The 18,809-nt window shown below is 40.0% G+C and overlaps 4 protein-coding genes across 4 annotated transcripts; 2 read left to right on the top strand and 2 right to left on the bottom strand.

Annotated features, from left to right (window-relative positions):
- Positions 1–2,253: 2,253 nt before the first annotated feature.
- On the bottom strand, positions 2,254–3,684 carry her11 (hairy-related 11). Its single transcript, XM_054598225.1, has 4 exons — positions 3,631–3,684; positions 3,251–3,346; positions 3,044–3,137; positions 2,254–2,900 (listed from the first exon to the last, which is right to left on the bottom strand). The coding sequence occupies exons 1-4, from the start codon at positions 3,682–3,684 to the stop codon at positions 2,254–2,256; spliced, it is 891 nt and encodes a 296-aa protein (XP_054454200.1).
- A 3,469-nt stretch (positions 3,685–7,153) lies between these two features.
- Positions 7,154–7,989, top strand: her5 (hairy-related 5). Its single transcript, XM_054598223.1, has 3 exons — positions 7,154–7,210; positions 7,304–7,399; positions 7,501–7,989. Exons 1-3 carry the CDS (start codon positions 7,160–7,162, stop codon positions 7,987–7,989), a joined length of 636 nt encoding a protein of 211 aa, XP_054454198.1. The 5' UTR covers positions 7,154–7,159.
- A 3,980-nt stretch (positions 7,990–11,969) lies between these two features.
- On the bottom strand, positions 11,970–15,438 carry pfdn6 (prefoldin subunit 6). Its single transcript, XM_054597347.1, has 4 exons — positions 15,227–15,438; positions 15,006–15,076; positions 14,756–14,880; positions 11,970–12,357 (listed from the first exon to the last, which is right to left on the bottom strand). The coding sequence occupies exons 1-4, from the start codon at positions 15,288–15,290 to the stop codon at positions 12,237–12,239; spliced, it is 381 nt and encodes a 126-aa protein (XP_054453322.1). The 5' UTR covers positions 15,291–15,438; the 3' UTR covers positions 11,970–12,236.
- Positions 15,439–15,571: 133 nt separating this feature from the next.
- On the top strand, positions 15,572–17,959 carry mmgt1 (membrane magnesium transporter 1). Its single transcript, XM_054597346.1, has 4 exons — positions 15,572–15,768; positions 16,191–16,243; positions 16,363–16,466; positions 17,073–17,959. Exons 1-4 carry the CDS (start codon positions 15,606–15,608, stop codon positions 17,227–17,229), a joined length of 477 nt encoding a protein of 158 aa, XP_054453321.1. The 5' UTR covers positions 15,572–15,605; the 3' UTR covers positions 17,230–17,959.
- Positions 17,960–18,809: the final 850 nt, after the last annotated feature.

Below are 18,809 nucleotides of genomic sequence, written 5' to 3'. Positions count from 1 at the left end.
ATAGTTTGTCGAAAAAGTCTAAGTATGTCGAAAACTGTCACAACAAATGTCATATATGAATGGTTGAAAACAGTTATGAAAAAGAAATAGTATAGCATGTGGAAAAAAGTCATGAAAACTACTATAGTATTTCGAAACAAACCATAGTATAGTATTTAGGAAAAAAAGGTATACTCTAGTAAGTCGAAAAAGAGTAATGTAAAGACATTGTTTAGTATGTTTAAAAAAAGTCATGAAAAGGTAAAGCATGTTGAAAAAAAAGTCATAGTCATAGTATGGTTTGTCCAAAAGAGCTTAGTATGTTGAAAAAAGCCATGAAAAATTCTATGTATGTCGAAACAATGTCACAAATACTTCATCGTATAAAAGGTTGGAAAAAGTCAAAGTATAGAATGTTTAGGAAAGTCATAAAAAGTTTCTAAGTATAGCATGTCCAAAAAATGTCAAAAAAATGAATTGCATTGTTGGCTGAAAAAACTCATAGTATAGTATTTCCTAAAAAGTCATAAAAAAGTAATACTATAGTAAGTTGAAAAAGGGTAATGTAAAGTTATAGTTTAGTATGTTTAAAAAAAGTCATGAAAAGGTCAAAGTATAGCGTGTCGTAAAAAAGTCATAAAAAAGTAATTGTATAGCATGTTGAAAAAATTGTCATAGTATGGTATGTCCAAAAAATATATAGTATAGTAGGTTGCAAAAAGTCATGAAGAAGTCATAGTGTAGCATATAAAAAAAGTCATTGTATAGTCTGTCGAAAAAAGTAAATAAAAAGAAAATGTAAAAAAAATAGCCCTTAGAGTTTCCCCTAGCCAAAGGTGACATTAACAAATTGCTAATTTTGCCCAAGAAGCAAAGTTCAAAACCCAAAGGTATTAAATTTACAATGACAAAGCAGCAAACACAGCAAATCTTCCTATTTCAAGAAACCAGACTGTATTAAACATGGTCCATGATTAATGACTTAAACAATTAAAATTGTAGACAGCTGATGGTTTTAGCACTAGATTAATTCTATAAAGAGATCAATCAAAATGGATTTGTTTAGGATGAGAGTACCTTGAAGGAAGTGGATGTGTGTGGACAGTTTAGCAACCGAAGGACTCCCCGCTGTCCTCTCAACAGCGCCCTCGTGTGGTCAGCCAACAGAAAGTCGTGAGCTGGCCCAGAGTCAGTGGCTCAGGACTGGGTGCGTTGGGTTAAGGGTGCAGCACAGGGCAGTTGAGCACCACATATTCATGCCTCTGACTTCAGGTACTCAGTGGTTCCATCTGCCAGGCCAGCCCTGAAGCCTGTTGCATGGTGCACCCTCACCCATTACCTCCCCACCAGCCACAGGAAGAACCCCACTGCACCGGAGGGACAGGACCCTGGACATCACTGCTGGAGGATCCTGGGTGGACAACAGGAGCGAATAGAGACTTATATATATATTTATGCATTAACAAACGTGTTTGAGGAGAGAAAGATATGAGGCAAAAAATACTTTATTCTGTTAATTACTATATGACATGTTTTAATTAAATTGTTATTGCACACAATAATATGCCTTTTTGCATATTTTACCATATATTTTTAACACATTATATATCATGATTCTTTAAGTCATATAATACTGTATATAGCATATTGTACTATGATATGTTTTGTGACATTTTATGGCATGCTTTATCATGTTTTTAATGTCATTCTATATACTTTGATATTTTTATGATTTTTTTATAGCATACTATGACTTTTTATGACATTTTAATTCTATAATCTGTCAAATAACTCATATTGAGGTCACTCTTTGATAAATGGAAACTGCATTTTATGGGTCGGAGGCCTGTTACCGCTTTAAATATATTTAAACTGGTATATAATTAAGGATATTAAACATACCAAACATATATTATCTGGAACAACATATATGTTATGCCTGATTACTAAACTGCACACCCGTGTTTGGCCACAACTGTGATTATTTCGTTCCAAGAAAAGTTAACGTTTCAGACATACTTTTGCTATGACCACTGACTCACATGTGTATATTATAAAGGCAGCTGTGGAACATAAATGTACACACTGAGACTGATTAGATTCAGCACAAATTTTATTCAGAAGAAAAATACAAAATATAGGAATTTTAAATAATATGTACACTATACATTTCCAGCCTGGAGAGTATTGAATCCTCTCCACAGCCAATGATTGCAGCTAGGTCCCACTAGGCGGCTCTGTTGTTCTCAGTTTATCAGTCTGTGAGCCACACTATCAAAACCAAGGTCTCCACATGGTCGAAGAACAGTTTGTTGTTGACCCCTCCCTCCGAGCAGGATGTGGAGGGGATCTGAGTGTGAGGAGAGGGGGGCAGTGGAGGGCAGGAGGGCCAGAGTGAGAGGCTGTGGGCGAGAAACTGAAGAAGGAGGTGTTGGAGGACAGAGGTGACAGGTTGGGGGGGAACTGGAAGTGAGAGGCAAATGACGGGAAAGGAGGAGAGGTGGCATAAGTGGAGAAAGAAGGGGAGAGCCAGGGGGAGGGAGGAGGGGACAGGTAGTCGTGGAACGGCGTGGAGCAAGAGTGTGGCTGAAATGGGGAGTGAGATGGAAACTCTTTCCTCTCAGATGTGCAAATGACATCCGTTGTTATTCCATCTGGTCCTCTGGCCGTCTCAGTCTCCGTCACTCTCTGGTGGAAGTCCTGTTTAGCTTTGTTTGGCTGCTGGCCCTCTGAGTGATGTTTGAGCCCCTCGATGAGGCTTGTTCTCTGTGCTGGTGTGATTTTGTGCATGTAGCTGGTCAGCTGGGCCACACACTGCTGAAAACCGGCACTCTCTATGGTGAGGAGAGTGGGAGCACTGGACTCTGAGCGATGGAGGTTTACCGGAGGAACATGAGGGTTCATGTGACTGTTAGTAGAGTCTGCAGAAAGAGAAAGGACACCAGGATGAGGGATAAAACAGGGCTGTAGGATTCAAATATTGATTTGCTGCAGACAAATAAAGATTTTTATGAAAAAATGTAATAAGTTAAAAGGAGTTAATGAACTACTTTGTTTGACTTACCCTTTCTCTGTTTCCTCCCATCTGTCCACTTCTGAACATATTCCACAGCCAGGTCAAGAATCTCTGCTTTCTCTAGTTTAGGATTTTCCAGCCGCTGTGGGACGATAACAGGGAAAAAGGGGGAAAAAAACATTTCATCATTGTAAGGTTATGATTCCCCTTAAATACATAGAGACGGATGATGGCATTTTGTTTGATATGACTCACTGCATCAGACGTATGATTCAACAGCAAACTTCTAAGTTCAGCCAGACTTTGATTTATCCGGTCTCTTCTCTTCTTTTCCACGACTGGTTTGAGAACCTGGAAAGAGATAAAATTGTGTGAATATGGTGAAGTTATGGTCATATATCATTAGACCAACTTGGGTTGCCAGGTTGTGAAAAAAAAAACTTGTTGGTTATCATACCTGCAGTTTAATAAAGTTAGTAATTCCTCAACAAACCCAGCAAACAAAAAATATATATAATTAATGGCTTGGAACTGCTCTATAAAGGATTATTAAATGATTATTTAACATTAATAAAGCATTATTTCTTAGATAACATTTGTAAAGGGTACCTTAACAAAAATAAATAAGTTCTTACCCTTTTTCTACTCCTGCCATCCTCCAGAATCGGGCTTTCTAGTTTCCTGGTCATGTTGCAGTGTTTGGTCCAAATGTCCTGTCAGGAGGCTGCAGCAGTGAAACAGCCTGCCGACGCCTGCGGGCCTTTATAAGGAGAGCTCGTGATGCCTCTGATTGGCTGACAAGTGTGAGTGACGACACTACGACAACAACAAAAAAAGGTCTCTCCTAACTTTATTATGGGCAATTGATACAATTGATTCTATTCATTACAAACAGTGATCAGGTAGTGAAGTATCTCTAAAATAACTTATACAACACATTAGAGGCAACAATATTAATGACTAATAGAGGATCTTAACAAGTGATGACATCATCAGACCTTGTTTTATAGTTTATCAAACCTAAATGACTCTTTTTGGTTGCCTAACCACATTTCAGACATAAGAAGTTAACACTGAAGCTGTATCTGATGAGTCTGGATGGCCATCTTCTCACACACCACTTATTGATTTCATTAGGCTAAATGTATTGTGAGCTCTGTGATGACCTTTAACGCCTCCCAGAAGTGAGACTATGGGAAACTTTTTTTTTTCTCGTGGGAACAGAAATGAAGTGAGAAAGCGGGCAGCTATGAGGACTTTTTATGACGTGTGAGACATCCACACTTTGGGTAAGTGCTGAAAAAGACCAAATGAGAGATGAGAGCAGGGCTGGTCCCAATGATGAAGTCGTTTTTTTACTAAAAACAGCCCAGATTGACAGATCACACATGTTTAAATGCAACACTCTGTCATATGTCCATTTACAGTTAAGCGCATCAAATACTAAATACATTTGATAAACCAACTACATCGCAGAGGCCAAAGGGGAGCATGTCACGTGTGTCTGCTGATGTGATGGAGTGTGAGGATGATTATTACACCTGAGTGTTAAGTGTGCGTGGCCTCGGGTCAGCACGGTGCCCGGTGTTTGGACTTCTCACCACATCTCTAATAAAAACCAAAGCAGTTGTTGGCTTTCTCTACATGTTCCCAGCCCCGTCAGCTGCGTTTCAGTCCGCCTCTTTTGTCAGTGTGGTCGACACACCCGACGGGTCACGATATTAGAAAGTCACCGGTCCATTTATCTCACACCAAAGGGCGCGTTTCCACTAATTAGTTTCCATCACAGGCTTATTTATAGGCTTTAATCTTATACACACACTTAGTGAAATACATGAAATATGTGTTTCCTCTTCCTATACATTATACTCCTATGGGGGGGAAGAATCGCCACTACAGATATAATGGAAATTGTGATTACATTTAAAAAAAACAATAGAAATAAAGAAAAGCATCTGGTATAAATGGGATTTCCCTGACTGCCCTCTCCCAGTATGTCTCCCAGGGTAACCAGTGACCTCTCATCCGACACTAATCGCCCTCTCTTTGATTTGAAACGGAAGTGTCGTTGCCTGTGAAAAGCCTCTTAATCTACGGGATCCCCGTGATCCGATCATCCCGGTGTTATCTCCACACTTTAGCCTATTATGGGGATCAGGCTGCCCATAGATGCAGTGCGGAGGAGAAAGAAACCCCCCCCAAAAAAACTCAAACTCCTGAAATCATTTAGAAAACATTATCTGGTCCCGGTTTCCTCCAGTCAGAGGTCAAAGGATCAGCCGGGTCGGTGTAAACACAAACATGGCTCCTTTACACAACACACGCGTTTAGGTGTGAATCGTGCATTTTGGCTCTCCGACACCAGGCCGGCCCTGTGTGGAGACATGTGAGGGGCTTCACCAGTGACACCTTTTTATATTTGATTATCACATTTGTAGAAATATTTAAAGAATCTAAGAATAAAAAAAATCAGTACAGTATCATACAGGCCTATGATTGAATCAATAGTAGAAATAGCAGTATGGTGACAGTGACTGAGACATTCCCATATGTTTGAGCAGCATGCTTGTTTTATTTGTTCTACACTAGAACCTCCTTGAAATGTTTGTGAAGCAAAATGATTGAAATGAATGAAGCAATGCAACTAAGATCATTATTAAATGCACATGTAATGCAGTTCCAGTGAGACTGGTTTTTTTTTTTTTTTTGCATCAGACGTGTACTATAGTATGTGAATAACTGGATGAAACCACTAACTTTAAGTCAGATCAACTGTGTTTTATGATCTGGCTACCCTTTAACAGATTACTGTAACCCCGTGAAAGACCACAAGACACGCTCCCCTTTATTTTAAACTCCAGTTTAGTATTTAAACTCCAGTTTAGTATTTAAACTCCAGTTTAGTATTTAAACTACAGTTTAGTATTTTAACTCCAGTTTAGTATTTAAACTACAGTTTAGTATTTTAACTCCAGTTTAGTATTTAAACTCCAGTTTAGTATTTTAACTCCAGTTTAGTATTTAAACTCCAGTTTAGTATTTTAACTCCAGTTTAGTATTTAAACTACAGTTTAGTATTTAAACTACAGTTTAGTATTTTAACTCCAGTTTAGTATTTTAACTCCAGTTTAGTATTTTAACTCCAGTTTAGTATTTTAACTCCAGTTTAGTATTTAAACTACAGTTTAGTATTTTAACTCCAGTTTAGTATTTAAACTCCAGTTTAGTATTTAAACTACAGTTTAGTATTTTAACTCCAGTTTAGTATTTTAACTCCAGTTTAGTATTTAAACTCCAGTTTAGTATTTTAACTCCAGTTTAGTATTTTAACTCCAGTTTAGTATTTAAACTACAGTTTAGTATTTTAACTACAGTTTAGTATTTTAACTCCAGTTTAGTATTTAAACTCCAGTTTAGTATTTTAACTCCAGTTTAGTATTTAAACTCCAGTTTAGTATTTTAACGCCAGTTTAGTATTCAAACTCCAGTTTAGTATTTAAACTACAGTTTAGTATTTTAACTCCAGTTTAGTATTTAAACTCAGTTTAGTATTTAAACTAGTATTTTAACTCAGTTTAGTATTTAAACTAAACAGTTTAGTATTTTAACTCCAGTTTAGTATTAACTCCAGTTTAGTATTTTAACTCAGGTTAGTATTTTAACTCCAGTTTAGTATTTTAACTACAGTTTAGTATTTTAACTCCAGTTTAGTATTTTAACTCCAGTTTAGTATTTTAACTACAGTTTAGTATTTTAACTACAGTTTAGTATTTAAACTACAGTTTAGTATTTAGTATTTAAACTCCAGTTTAGTATTTTAACTCCAGTTTAGTATTTAAACTCCAGTTTAGTATTTTAACTCCAGTTTAGTATTTTAACTCCAGTTTAGTATTTTAACTCCAGTTTAGTATTTAAACTACAGTTTAGTATCGAGGAAGGGAAAAGAAGAGGATTAGATGAAATAAATTTAAATTCCCTTTTAGTGTCAAGGCCCGGGCTGCTCAGTGGAGGTGGGGGCGTGTCCCGTGTGTGTCCCGGGGGGCGTGCCCGGGGGGCGTGTCCCGGGGGGCGTGTCCCGGGGGGCGGGGCTATCTGCTGGATATCAACACACTGCAATGTGGGCCCGAACGGAACCGTCTCCTCATCGTGGATTCAACTCTCAGCATGAAAGCCTTAAGCTCCCCAGAGGCCCACACACCGAGGAGCCTCCGGAGGGTACGCAGCAGCACTCCGGCTCTTCTCACCAACATCTGAGAGAAACAAATGTCTAACATGTCTAATTGTGATCTCTTACTTTTCAATCCCAAGGTCCCCAAACCTCTGATGGAGAAACGCAGACGGGAGCGGATCAACCAAAGTCTGGAGACGTTGAGGCTTCTGATGCTGGATAACACCCACAATGAGGTCCGTACATCTATGTTTAATATCTGTTTAATAAGTGTTGCTGTATTTAAGTCTCTGCTTCCAGTTTGTAGTGAGTAAAATCATTTCCCCTTTCCTTCTAGAAACTGAAAAATCCAAAGGTGGAGAAGGCAGAGATTCTGGAGAGTGTGATCAATTTCCTGCAGACAGAGAAGGACGGGGAGATGGAGATGGAGCCCCGGTCCAGGTCCAGGTCCAGGTCCAGGTCCAGGGCGCAGAGACCCAAATCCGCCCGCCAGCACAGCTACCATGACGGCATGAGGTCCTGTCTGCTGAGGGTCAGCCACTTCATAGCCAGCAAGAGCCAGGACCTGGAGCACACCGACGGGGATCAGGCGGCTCAGGCTTCTCTTCCCGAGCTCCAGACACACCCTTCATCCCCCGGACACCTCCACCTGGCACAGGCCGCTCCTTCTCCTCAGCATCAGGCTCACCAGCACTGCCAGAGCGGGATCTCTCCCCCGACCCTCTCCCGGAGGACTGACCTCCACTGTGACACCAGGGAGCTGCTCTCCTCCCTGGCAGCCTGCACGCACGTCCCGGATCCCGTGTGGAGGCCCTGGCCCCAGTGACAGAGTGTATATTTTAGATATATTTCAGAGATGTCCTATAGGAGCCCACAGACCGTGTAAATATGTATTCTGTTGTACAGCCTTACAGACTTATTTTGTACAGTGAAGATATTTTCCATGAAAACTCAAACATTTCTCCACCTTCATGTGGTGTTTGTTTCCTTTTGGATATGCTGTTTTGCACGCGCGTCATTCCTGTCCTTTTTATATTGGCTGTAAATATGTGATTTTTTTTTTTTTATGATGTGGTGTCCGCAGAAAGCATTTTTTTTTCATTTTTTTGAAAAGCTGTACTATGGATACAGACATGCATTTATTCTATACCTGTGCTTGCTGTTAGTTTGGAAATCCCATTTCGAATAAAAGCACGATTTCCTGATCACGGAGTGGCCTCTTCACTGTGTCAACAGCTTGTACTTGAGCAGTCTTTTGCAGTTTGCAATTTTCAAAAGAAGGGAGACATCCACAGGACAGTTAACACGTACTCCATCCAGGCTGGACAGCAGTTATGACACATTGGTCTATTGACATGTAGATGGAGGAGACATACCGATGCCTTCTATGATCTTAAGTGCAGTTTTCAGATGTAGAAAAGCAGAGGAGAGTGGTCGTTCACACGCTGACCAGCAGCCAGACTGCTGCAGGACACCGGTGTGGAGGCATCCAATTTACAAAATCCACTTTAGGCGTCCAAACTCTGCCAGAAATGTTGTGTTCAGGCCCAACTCAGTAACAATTATATAGTATATCCAGTTTACTGTGAAATATTAAAATATACTTTATCTTATGTTATAAGTCTATTATTCAATACAATCTGAAAAGAGACGTTTTGACTAGTTGGCACTCAGTTGGGTCAATTATAAATCATATACAAAACCAACAGCCCCTTTTGACTGACCAGCAACAAGTGTTCATCTGTTTTTCTACCACCTACTCATATTCTCAGGTGCAGAATTACATTGTTCGTGTTGGAAGAGCCAGTAAAGGGGCAGAGGAAGCAACTGTCTGTTGTGATGACGGGGGGAGGCTGAACCAATCCTTGATAAACTACATTTCGATCCTAATTGACCAACAAAAAACACATTTTAAATATTTTATGGATATGGATTGAAATGACAGTGGGGAGTCGGGTTCGGGGTCTAAAGTGGGTTTGTGGATTGGATGCATCTGTCTGGATGCTGAGTGTGGACACTTTTGGTAATGGCCACTGTCGTGTGCTTTTCTACATTTGAAAGACTGCACTTCTACAAAACATCAACATATCAATGCACACTTAAAGGTCTCCTAATTGTTCATCATCGCAGCGCATCAGATCAGCATGCAGTTCATCTCATCATAATACCTGATATGTGATGACGACATAACGTGTTAAATGTGGGAGATTCTTATGGTGGGGTATTACAGAATGGTAAAGCATTTACGTTCAAATGAAACCATGCACTCAAACTCAAATAGCTTTTATTCTGCAGGGATCAAAGCTAACTTGTTATAAACTTAAGGGACATATAATCCTTCAGCTTCAGACCCCTGCAACTACATTTAATGGCTTTTACTTCTGTAAATGTTCAATTTGAATATTTTCTTAAGATGTGGGTCTACATTTTGCTGACGAGGTAAACAAACGTTCTCCCATTCATCATCTCGTGACCTTTGGTTGGTCGGGCTGGTGGATACACACATTCCTTCAGATGCTCCATCAAAGGGGCTGATCTCTGGACAGGATGCGCCTTTGTGCGCTTTTGAGCTTAAACCCACTGAAGAAAAACCCGCAGGACTAAGTAAATCAATTCAAATTGGAACCAGATTAGGCTTTCATCTGGGAGGCATCTGTCTAAATGAAGATTAAATGAATCTATTGTCAGTGTAACACAGAGGAAGGTTAGTCCAGCGCGGATGTATCAACCTAAAGGTCTCCACTTTGTTTACGACAGACACTTGTTTCTCTAAATGACCTTAAACCTAAATGTATATGGAACTTGGCCAGTTTATCAAAGTGTAGCCTCAGAAACCATCACTCTGCTGAACATTTCAATATTGTTCTGTTGGTTTTTGCCACATCAGCGCGAACACAATAAAGCAGTGATAATAAATCACCTTTTGGCCTCATCAACAAACCATTTGATGATTGCAGGTCAAATAACGAGCATTAAGTTCCCTGTGATATGTTTACAGTACGCTACCATAAACCTATTTAAAGTTTTTAAAGTGTATATATCGGGTTTATCTGTTTAAGTGTGGTACTTTCTTCGGATAGAGCTTTTTAAGTTGCAGTCTTAAAGCGAGAGTAATTCGCCTATAATGAAATAAAGCAATAATCATCTCTGACTGAACTGCATAAGTGGTTGATGCTTTATTAAAAATATATATATATTTATACGTCATATACAATATATGTAAATGTTTTCCCTCAATATTTAACTCTTGCACAGTATTGTAGGGCCTTTGTTTAGTTGATGCTTCAGTTTTCTCAAACTCGAATCTCCTGAAAGGATTATTTTTTTAAACTCTAATCTGCCTTATGTTGTATTACTAGTCACATTACTATTACTATTACCTGTACCATTAAGCATTTTAGCTTTACTTCCACCCTGAAGCCCCTTTTGCTTTCTCGCTCTGCAGGTTTCCATGAATCGTTGTGGTACCTTTTCATAACTATAATTCTACTGTAATAATTGCTGCTGTTATTATAAGTAGTCTTATTATATGAATCATTTATGTCATATACATTGAATGTGTTGTATCTCTGTTATGCTGTTCATTCTGTACACATGACATCTATTGCATTCTGTCCATCCTGGGAGAAGGATCCCTCCTCTGTCGTTCTCCCAGAGGTTTCTTCCTTTTTTCTCCCTGTTAAAGGGGTTTTTAGGGGAGTTTTTCCTGTGCCGATGTGAGGGAAGGACAGAGGATGTCGCATGTGCACAGATTGTAAAGCCCTCTGAGGCAAATTTGTAATTTGTGATTCTGGGCTCTACAAAATAAACTGAATTGAATTGAATTGAATATATAGTCTATACCAGCTGCCACGTGTCGGCCAGCTTTACAGCCGAAGTCTGGACATTATAACGCGCCACACCTCCAGGTGTTAATGGGCGTGCTGGCTCCCACGCGCCAGAGGTGACAGGCTCGTGCACGAAAACAACTTTTTGTGACCCTGTGTTATTGGGATTGCGCTTTTGTCTTTCGTCAGGAATCTGTAGCCCAGATTCAGTGCTGGCTATAAAACATTTGAATGTAAGTTTGTGTTTCTGTGTACAGCAGCCTAACACTTTGATTATCCAACACTAAGAACAAACACTAGCCTCACATGTAAACCAATGGTGTAGCCTACACAAATACATTTAAATTCAGAAATATCCATATTTAGTTTTGCATAAATGTAGCACCTATATTTACATCAGACTCCGCTACGCGTTATGCATTCAACAGCAGGTGTGTGTGCTGGTTGGATACAAAATCGTTGTATAAAGATAAAATGTTAACTTGTAAACTAGCAGCTGTTGTGTAATCTGCGTCTTATTATGTCATTTATAATAAAAAATAAATAATTAAGTCAAGTCTACCGGGGGCATAAAACAAGTTAAACAGTATCCTTACAACCATAGCTGGACAGTGAGCAAAAGGTTAAGAAATATTCGGGCTACTTCTAACCCTAAATGTAAAGTTTGGGCTCCAAAGACAGCAGAAGACTTTGTAGTCTACTTAAATATTCATGTTTCCTAAATGCTCCGCTGGTGGTGCGCTGCGGGGGGACGCTCATCATTAACGGGAACAATGCCGCTCAGAGCTGTGGGGCGGGAACATCTGTCCCGGTGGTCACCAGCCGGCCCCTGTGATTAGAAGCGGCCCCTGTGATTAGAAGCTACTGTTCAACAGATAGGAGCACACAGCCGGGCTGCTCTGTGTGATCTACCCGTTAGAGAGACACAATGCTCTGCTCTGCTCACACCATTAAAACCAAGAGGAAAAAGGGATGACCTTTCATGAAAAACATGTTTATTAGTCACTGTAATAAACAAAGAATTGACAAGATTACAGGCACAATTTTACCAGCCTTATGTTGAAGGTCTACATTAAGTCATGACTAACCCATTCTACTTAGAATTGTGTGTGTGTGTGTGTGTGTGTGTGTGTGTGTGTGTGTGTGTGTGTGTGTGTGTGTGTGTGTGTGTGTGTGTGTGTGTGTGTGTGTGTGTGTGTGTGTGTGTGTGTGTGTGTGTGTGTGTGCATGCAGCCGGAGCACTTGGTCAGACTTTGCCAACAGCCAGGCCCTGAGCTTTCTGATACTCCTGCTGTAAACAGGACAAGACTTCTCGATGCTGTTCGGATTTCTTTTCCAAGTCTTTCAGGAGAGTCTCGTACCTTTGGCTGTAACAGGACAAAAAAAAAAAAAAAAAGAGAAAAAAAAAGGGATATTCTTAGTTAGTTAAACACCAGAATGGATCTAGGGATGCACGATTGTATAATTCTGGGCCGATAATGATGTTTAACATAACAATTTGGCAGATAACAGTGATGTGATTTTTGTTCTTGACATCTGTTTTTTAATCTTACTTTTGTGCGAAGGGTATAAAGGAATATTCATTATCAAAATAAACCTATACAACTGCTAAACATGGAAGAATCTCTGTCTTGGTGCAGCTAATCCATTTCTTTTCTCATCTAAGATATGAGTACGGACACATTTCTGGAAATTGGGCATCCCCAAAGAAAGATGACGTACAAACTGAATGTCGTGATCCTTCACCAAGACAGTGTAATACCCCCACATGGCCAAAAAATTATTTTACTCTTATCTGAAAACAAACCAGACGTGTTCATGGCAGCGGTTGCGCTCTTGCATCATGTCACAGTGTTAAGAGTCCAGCCAGTGGCTTCTTCAAATCAGTAGCTAGGTATGCCAACACAACATTTAGTCGGCACAAAAATTGATGTAACACAACAGATAAACACCTGACGCTGCCATTGGAGAATGTCCTCTTATTTGCCTGAGAGCCCAATGGCAGTCAGAAGGAAAGTATTGGCCAATAAATCGGTGCATCCCGAGATAAAACTCATTTGAGCACATGTTTGTTCACTATGTGTTCACACAAGTAATGGTTATGACCTTTCTGTATTCAACTTTTGTTTTCACTCAGTGCCATGGTAGTGATAATTATATTATGGGTAACAATCATATTTTGACTCAAACCTAGGGGACTGGGCAATAGGAATTAAACAATTCATTAAATATGATAAAGTTAAACAGCACCAATAATTACATCCTTTATCATAAGGGTAACTCAACACCACTCTGAGGTTGCTTTGATTTCCCTCATTGTCTCATATTGTGGTCTAACACACAAAAAAGATGGCCTCACAGTGCTCCTGTAATCACAGGGGCAGAGTGAAGACGGCAACAGGGATGTTAGAACTGTCCATCCCCCAAACTCCATACTGCCCCCTGTACGTGAATGAACATCATAGCACAGCTAAGCTATGCACCAATACCCACATTAAGCTATTTGTAAGTATTAAGAAGGTTACATTTATGAGATTAAGACATAACGTTTTATGTTTCTGTGTGACATTATTTTGGGGAAATCTCTTTCCTAAAAAATCATTGATATTTACTAATAACAATATTTTCACTGGCAATTATGTTGACATTCGTGAAGTCACAGCCATAAAGTATAAGTACCACTGGGTTTACAATGACCATCAAGGTTACTGTTCTGAGTTTTTGCTTTAAAATGATGTATTTTAGGTAATTGGTAAACATATCAATATCAACTAAATGTCCCTCCAATACCCTGTAGCAGGGAAAGTGAACATGCATAGACTGGTAACAATTATCCAAGTGGACCCTCAACATTTAGGAAAAATAAAGCTGCATTACTCAGCCACATTGGAGGAGCCTGCAAAAGGAGATAGGTCTATTTGGACTGTAATGACTCATTCAGTCTAGAAATGCTTAGGATTTGGGACCCAATACCTGAAGCAGAATAGAGCGGGTGAGCATCAATTGTAGGATAAGTGTATATATATATATATATACATATCATGTATTTCACAACTGGCACACACTTACCTGAATGTGAAGAACCTAATAATGACTCAAGGCTGCAGTTGTTTTTTGCACAATATGTGCCTCCTCAGGGCATGAAAACATAATGCTATTTAATGTGTCAGTTATAAAGGGTCAGTTATGACCACTGCTACAGTACCTTCTACCACATATTTAGATTAAATGTCCTATTGAAGGATCAATAAATTGCATCTGGGTGCAATTTCTAATTAAATCAGTGACTGCTATCAGCTGCGGTGAACCCTGGTTACAATGTATTACAGAGAAAAACCTTTGGAGTAAATCTTTCCTCCAACTTTACTACAGCACATGCACTTTGTCAACACTTGGACTGACGGGCTTCTTGAGTAACGATCACAATGAACCCCCATCAACTGGAACTACATTGGACTCATGTATATACAGTACCAGTCAAAAGTTTGTTCACACCTTCTCATTCAACTACTTTGAAGAATGTAAAATATAAAACATATTCTGGTTTGTTGAGCATTTGTTTGTTTACCACATAATTCCATATGTGTTCCTTCATAGTTTGGATGTCTTCAATATTAATCTACAATGTAGAAAAAAATTAAAATAAAGAAAAACCATTGAATGAGAAGGTGTGTCCAAACTTTTGACTGGTACTGTACTGCTCTAGTCAAACCCACGACAACTCTTATGACAACTACAGAGTGGATCATAGCTTTAGTGACTCACATCTCTCCGTTGATGTACTCCAGCCTTTTGGTGACGGTGGCTTTGGCCTCATCCAGGTCTTGCTTTACTAACACTGGGCCAATAAGCTTATACACTGTGTTTGTGATGTCCAGCAGGTCAAGCTCCTGTAGAGAGAGAGAGCGAGAGAGAGAGAGAGATCATACATGTAGTACTACAAACTCCAATATAGAGAGAAATAAGGGGCTAATGTCCATTAAAGAAGCTTTATCAATGAGAATAAGACACTCACCTCTTTGACAATGTTGTTCTCTGCCAGCTGTGTCTCCAGCTTCTGTCTGGCTGACATGCTCTTACTAACATCTAAACAACAGACAGATATAAGACAATAAAGTGATAAATAATCAGACTAAACGTGCAGGAAATAGCTTACAAGTTGATCTAACCCACAGCTAGCTGTCCTAATATGGTCAGCTAGCTTGTTACAACATGGCAATGCTGTCTGACACCCACCTTTCTGCATCTGAGTATATTTTTCTACTTCTCCTTTCAGTTTCTTTTGAATGGCCTCTGCCATGTTTGTGTTCAGTGGAAAAGTAGTACAGACAGCGTGAACGACACGTAGAGCGAGAGGCCGTGAAGTGTGTGGATGTTGTAGGAGATGGAAGCTCTGCGCAAGCTAACCGGAAAGAGCAGCGGCTAACCCGGAAGTTAGCCGTGCCCTCCAAAGTAAGAGCCCTCGCTACTTCAGGGTTGCATTTACGACAAATAAACCAGCACAAATAAGACAGCAAAATTAAAATTAAAAACACCACCTGTATTAATTATATTTTTCACGCAACGTTGATTTAATTAAAAAAATATATATATTCTCTTGTTTTTCGGCCCTGTCATGGTTGCGGCTGTTTTTACGACACTGTTTTTTACGACACTGCTTTACGACACTGCACACGGTTCCTCATCGCCCTGGATCAAGATGGCCTCGTCGTTTTGGAAAGGTGTTGTCGGCGTCGGACTCTTTGCCTTAGCTCACGCAGCTTTCTCCGCCGCACAGCGTGAGTGTCGGTGGGGGCAGGGGGGCGTCACGGGTCGCGGGGTTCAAACGTGTGTCCGGAGGCTCCGTGGTCACCGGACACAGCAGCCGGCCGGGCCTCTCGGTCCGACGGCTAAAGCTAACTAGATGCTAGCGCAGCTCGGCCCCGTTCACCACCGTTCACAGGGGCCGAGCACTTCACCTGCAGCTAATGCTACATTACCACCGCTAACGAAACGCACTGTTTAATGTGACGACGCGTTAAAGGCTCATTCTGATTGGTGGCTGAAATGCATGTGCACAGATTGTAAAGCCCTCTGAGGCAAATTTGTAATTTGTGATTCTGGGCTATACAAAATGAACTGAACTGAATTGAATTGAATTTGAATTGAATTGAATTGAATTGAATTGAATTGAATTGAATGTGTGTTCTCTCTCCATCAGATCGATCATACATGCGACTCACAGAGAAGGAGAACGAGACACTACCAATTGATGTGAGTAATGCTGTCAGTGTTGACCCCCCACCTGCAACATCTACAACCAAACATGTCTCTGCTATTTTCATCATTGTCTTTTTTTTGTTTGTTTGTTTGTTTGTTTGTTGTTGTTGCAGATTGTATTACAGACCTTATTATCGTTTGTGATGACCTGTTATGGGATCGTTCACATTGCTGGAGAGTTCAAAGACATGGACGCCTCCTCAGAGCTCAAGAACAAGTGAGTTGTGTTGAAGCACCTTCCTCCCTTGGTGATGTGGGTGTTTGTGTCCTCTGTCCTCTGCCACAGGGGAAGCTCGCTCGTCACCTCAACTGCACGGATAGTAACATTACCTTGAATCAATTCCCACAGACACTCACTGAATCTCCCTGAGTTGCTCTTGTTTGTTCATCTTCAACCGTAATGTTTAAGAGCAGACGCTTCAGACAGGAAAGATAATGTAATAATGATCAAATGTACTGGGTGCATTGAAGAACCATTCCAACAAATGTTAGGGAAACATTAAGGCCTCTATACGTATTGTCCTCTTTTTTTCTTTATGTATAGCTCACATAGTTTAACTACCAAGTTTCAGATTTAATCATCTTTTCTATAAGTCAAAATCATTACCACAGACTCCTTTGCTTTTACATATCATACTTTTTCCACCAAGAATGCACATAGTCACAATGGCAAGATCACTAATCAATAAGTTTTGAGTTGGTGTGTGTCCTTGAATTATAGTGCACCTACACTGTAGTTTTCCTACGTGCATAACTTGCAGTTTGTTTGAAAGTATAACGTTATTTGTATGTTGCCCCTTTTCATAACTTTCTTCTTTTCCAGAACATTTGATACACTGAGGAACCATCCATCCTTTTACCTTTTCAATCACCGGGGTCGGGGGCTATTCCGCTCGCCGGAGGAGGAGCCCTCCTCCGCACGCAACCAGCAAGCTGTTCCCAACCCCATACGGCTACGCAAGCTGGAGCATTTGCACTGAGACTGGCCTTCCGTGCCTGTAACGACGTCAACGTCAGATAATATTTGTTTTTTTTTTGTTAGACGGAGGAGGCAAAGCGAGAATTCACCTTCCTCCACTTTAATTTGTATTTGTACATAAACTAATATGCTGTCCAAACGTGCGTCTCTGTCCATAAAAGTGGTCACTACATTATTCAACACTGACTGTGCCAACCCCTTCAATTTTTCAAGCAAATTTGTTTGTATATACAGTATGTAATCGCTTTGGAGTCTTAAGATACAGAGACATCGGCCCTTTTTGTCCCTTCTGAACTGAATTGGGATAATGCTGTCCTTTGTATATCCTTTGTATGAGGGGCATAAAAACGCCTGTTTCGTTACTGTTTCATTTCAACCACACATCACTCCTCGGCAACTGGCTGGGCAATATTTTGTGAACCGAAATGAGTTTTGTTGTATGAACTGAGGACCCTTTTTTTTTTCCTTGATGATTTGCTGGAAGCATGAAGGGTCGTCTGTACATCCTTTATGCATTAAAGAGGTTTGCTTTAGGCCACAGGAAATCAACTCAAGGTGAGATGTGACAGCAGCAAACGTTAGACAGCCGTTCCACTGATACTGTGAACATGAAGGCAAACTAGAAAGTAGTGGTAAACTCGTTTGGGTGAATCTTGTTTTTCCTTTATTTTACATTTTGTTAAGATTCAACAGATGTTTTTAATTTAATAAAAGGCTTACTGATTTTACAAGGTGTCAGAATCAATTTATTTGCCTTATGTCTAAGAATAAGATGCATAAAGAGACTGGAATATTGTTTTAGCCAGACAAAAGGGATCAAATCTCTGCCGCAAGCCGTAGAGGCTTAAATACAAAAACAAGGCATTAGTGCAACACTGTCCTGCCGTCCTGCCTAATCAGTGTGGAGAAATGGGTAACAAATCCTAATGGTATCACAGATGGAAGTCCTTTGTCTGTGAGTTGGAAGTAATTAAAGTGATGCTGACAATGCAGAGATGTGCGTGTGACCTTGTTGCTGGACTGTTGCGTCACAAAAAAATTCCACCTGATCAGTTGTTCATGTTGGCCTCTAGGTGGCAGTGGGAACTGAGCCTTTTAGTCTGTTTCCTAAGGATCTGCACCAAATTAGACGTTTCTGCAAGTTTTATTTCCATTACTCCTCACATCTGTTGGATTTATTGATCCATCTGATGAAATGCATGAGAAATCACAGCTGAAAATGGTGACTTCATTTAAAGACTAGATTTTTTATTTGATGCTGAATACTGTTGAAACCCTTTTTCTATTTTTGCTTGATTAACAAGATAGAAAGGCAGAAGAGATACATTTGACTGTACAAAATGTTTATTTTCAATACTTAGTCTTAACTTTTAGATTTTTTTCCACATGAATTACTGAATAATTTGATCTATTCAGGCATCCGAAAACGTCCCTCTTTTGTTGGACGGGTCATAAGCAGACATTGCTTTGTTTGAAGGCGTGACAAGACAAAAAAGGTTGGGGACTCATGAAGGTAAAGCTGAGCTGTACCAGAGAGCAACATCATTCTTTTTCTGAATCAGACACATAATGCAAAACATA

Source organism: Anoplopoma fimbria, chromosome 4, assembly GCF_027596085.1.
Source record: "Anoplopoma fimbria isolate UVic2021 breed Golden Eagle Sablefish chromosome 4, Afim_UVic_2022, whole genome shotgun sequence".
Taxonomy (NCBI): Eukaryota; Metazoa; Chordata; class Actinopteri; order Perciformes; family Anoplopomatidae; genus Anoplopoma; species Anoplopoma fimbria.
Note: the sequence above shows the minus strand (reverse complement) of the source record. Positions and strands in the feature narration are given on the sequence as shown.

What these genes read in the sequence shown, in the direction of transcription:
- her11 (XM_054598225.1), bottom strand. Translation starts at nt 3,684, where the DNA reads ATGACCAGGAAACTAGAAAGCCCGATTCTGGAGGATGGCAGGAGTAGA. An exon ending in ATGGCAGGAGTAGAAAAAGG is followed by an intron (nt 3,347 to 3,630) that starts GTAAGAACTTAT and finishes ATCTCTTTCCAG; the next exon opens with GTTCTCAAACCAGTCGTGGA. An exon ending in TGAATCATACGTCTGATGCA is followed by an intron (nt 3,138 to 3,250) that starts GTGAGTCATATC and finishes ATCGTCCCACAG; the next exon opens with CGGCTGGAAAATCCTAAACT.
- her5 (XM_054598223.1), top strand. Translation starts at nt 7,160, where the DNA reads ATGAAAGCCTTAAGCTCCCCAGAGGCCCACACACCGAGGAGCCTCCGG. An exon ending in CACCGAGGAGCCTCCGGAGG is followed by an intron (nt 7,211 to 7,303) that starts GTACGCAGCAGC and finishes TTCAATCCCAAG; the next exon opens with GTCCCCAAACCTCTGATGGA. An exon ending in TGGATAACACCCACAATGAG is followed by an intron (nt 7,400 to 7,500) that starts GTCCGTACATCT and finishes CTTTCCTTCTAG; the next exon opens with AAACTGAAAAATCCAAAGGT.
- pfdn6 (XM_054597347.1), bottom strand. Translation starts at nt 15,290, where the DNA reads ATGGCAGAGGCCATTCAAAAGAAACTGAAAGGAGAAGTAGAAAAATAT. An exon ending in AGAACAACATTGTCAAAGAG is followed by an intron (nt 14,881 to 15,005) that starts GTGAGTGTCTTA and finishes CTCTCTCTACAG; the next exon opens with GAGCTTGACCTGCTGGACAT. An exon ending in GAGTACATCAACGGAGAGAT is followed by an intron (nt 12,358 to 14,755) that starts GTGAGTCACTAA and finishes GTCCTGTTACAG; the next exon opens with CCAAAGGTACGAGACTCTCC.
- mmgt1 (XM_054597346.1), top strand. Translation starts at nt 15,606, where the DNA reads ATGGTTGCGGCTGTTTTTACGACACTGTTTTTTACGACACTGCTTTAC. An exon ending in AGCTTTCTCCGCCGCACAGC is followed by an intron (nt 15,769 to 16,190) that starts GTGAGTGTCGGT and finishes TCTCTCCATCAG; the next exon opens with ATCGATCATACATGCGACTC. An exon ending in ACGAGACACTACCAATTGAT is followed by an intron (nt 16,244 to 16,362) that starts GTGAGTAATGCT and finishes TTGTTGTTGCAG; the next exon opens with ATTGTATTACAGACCTTATT.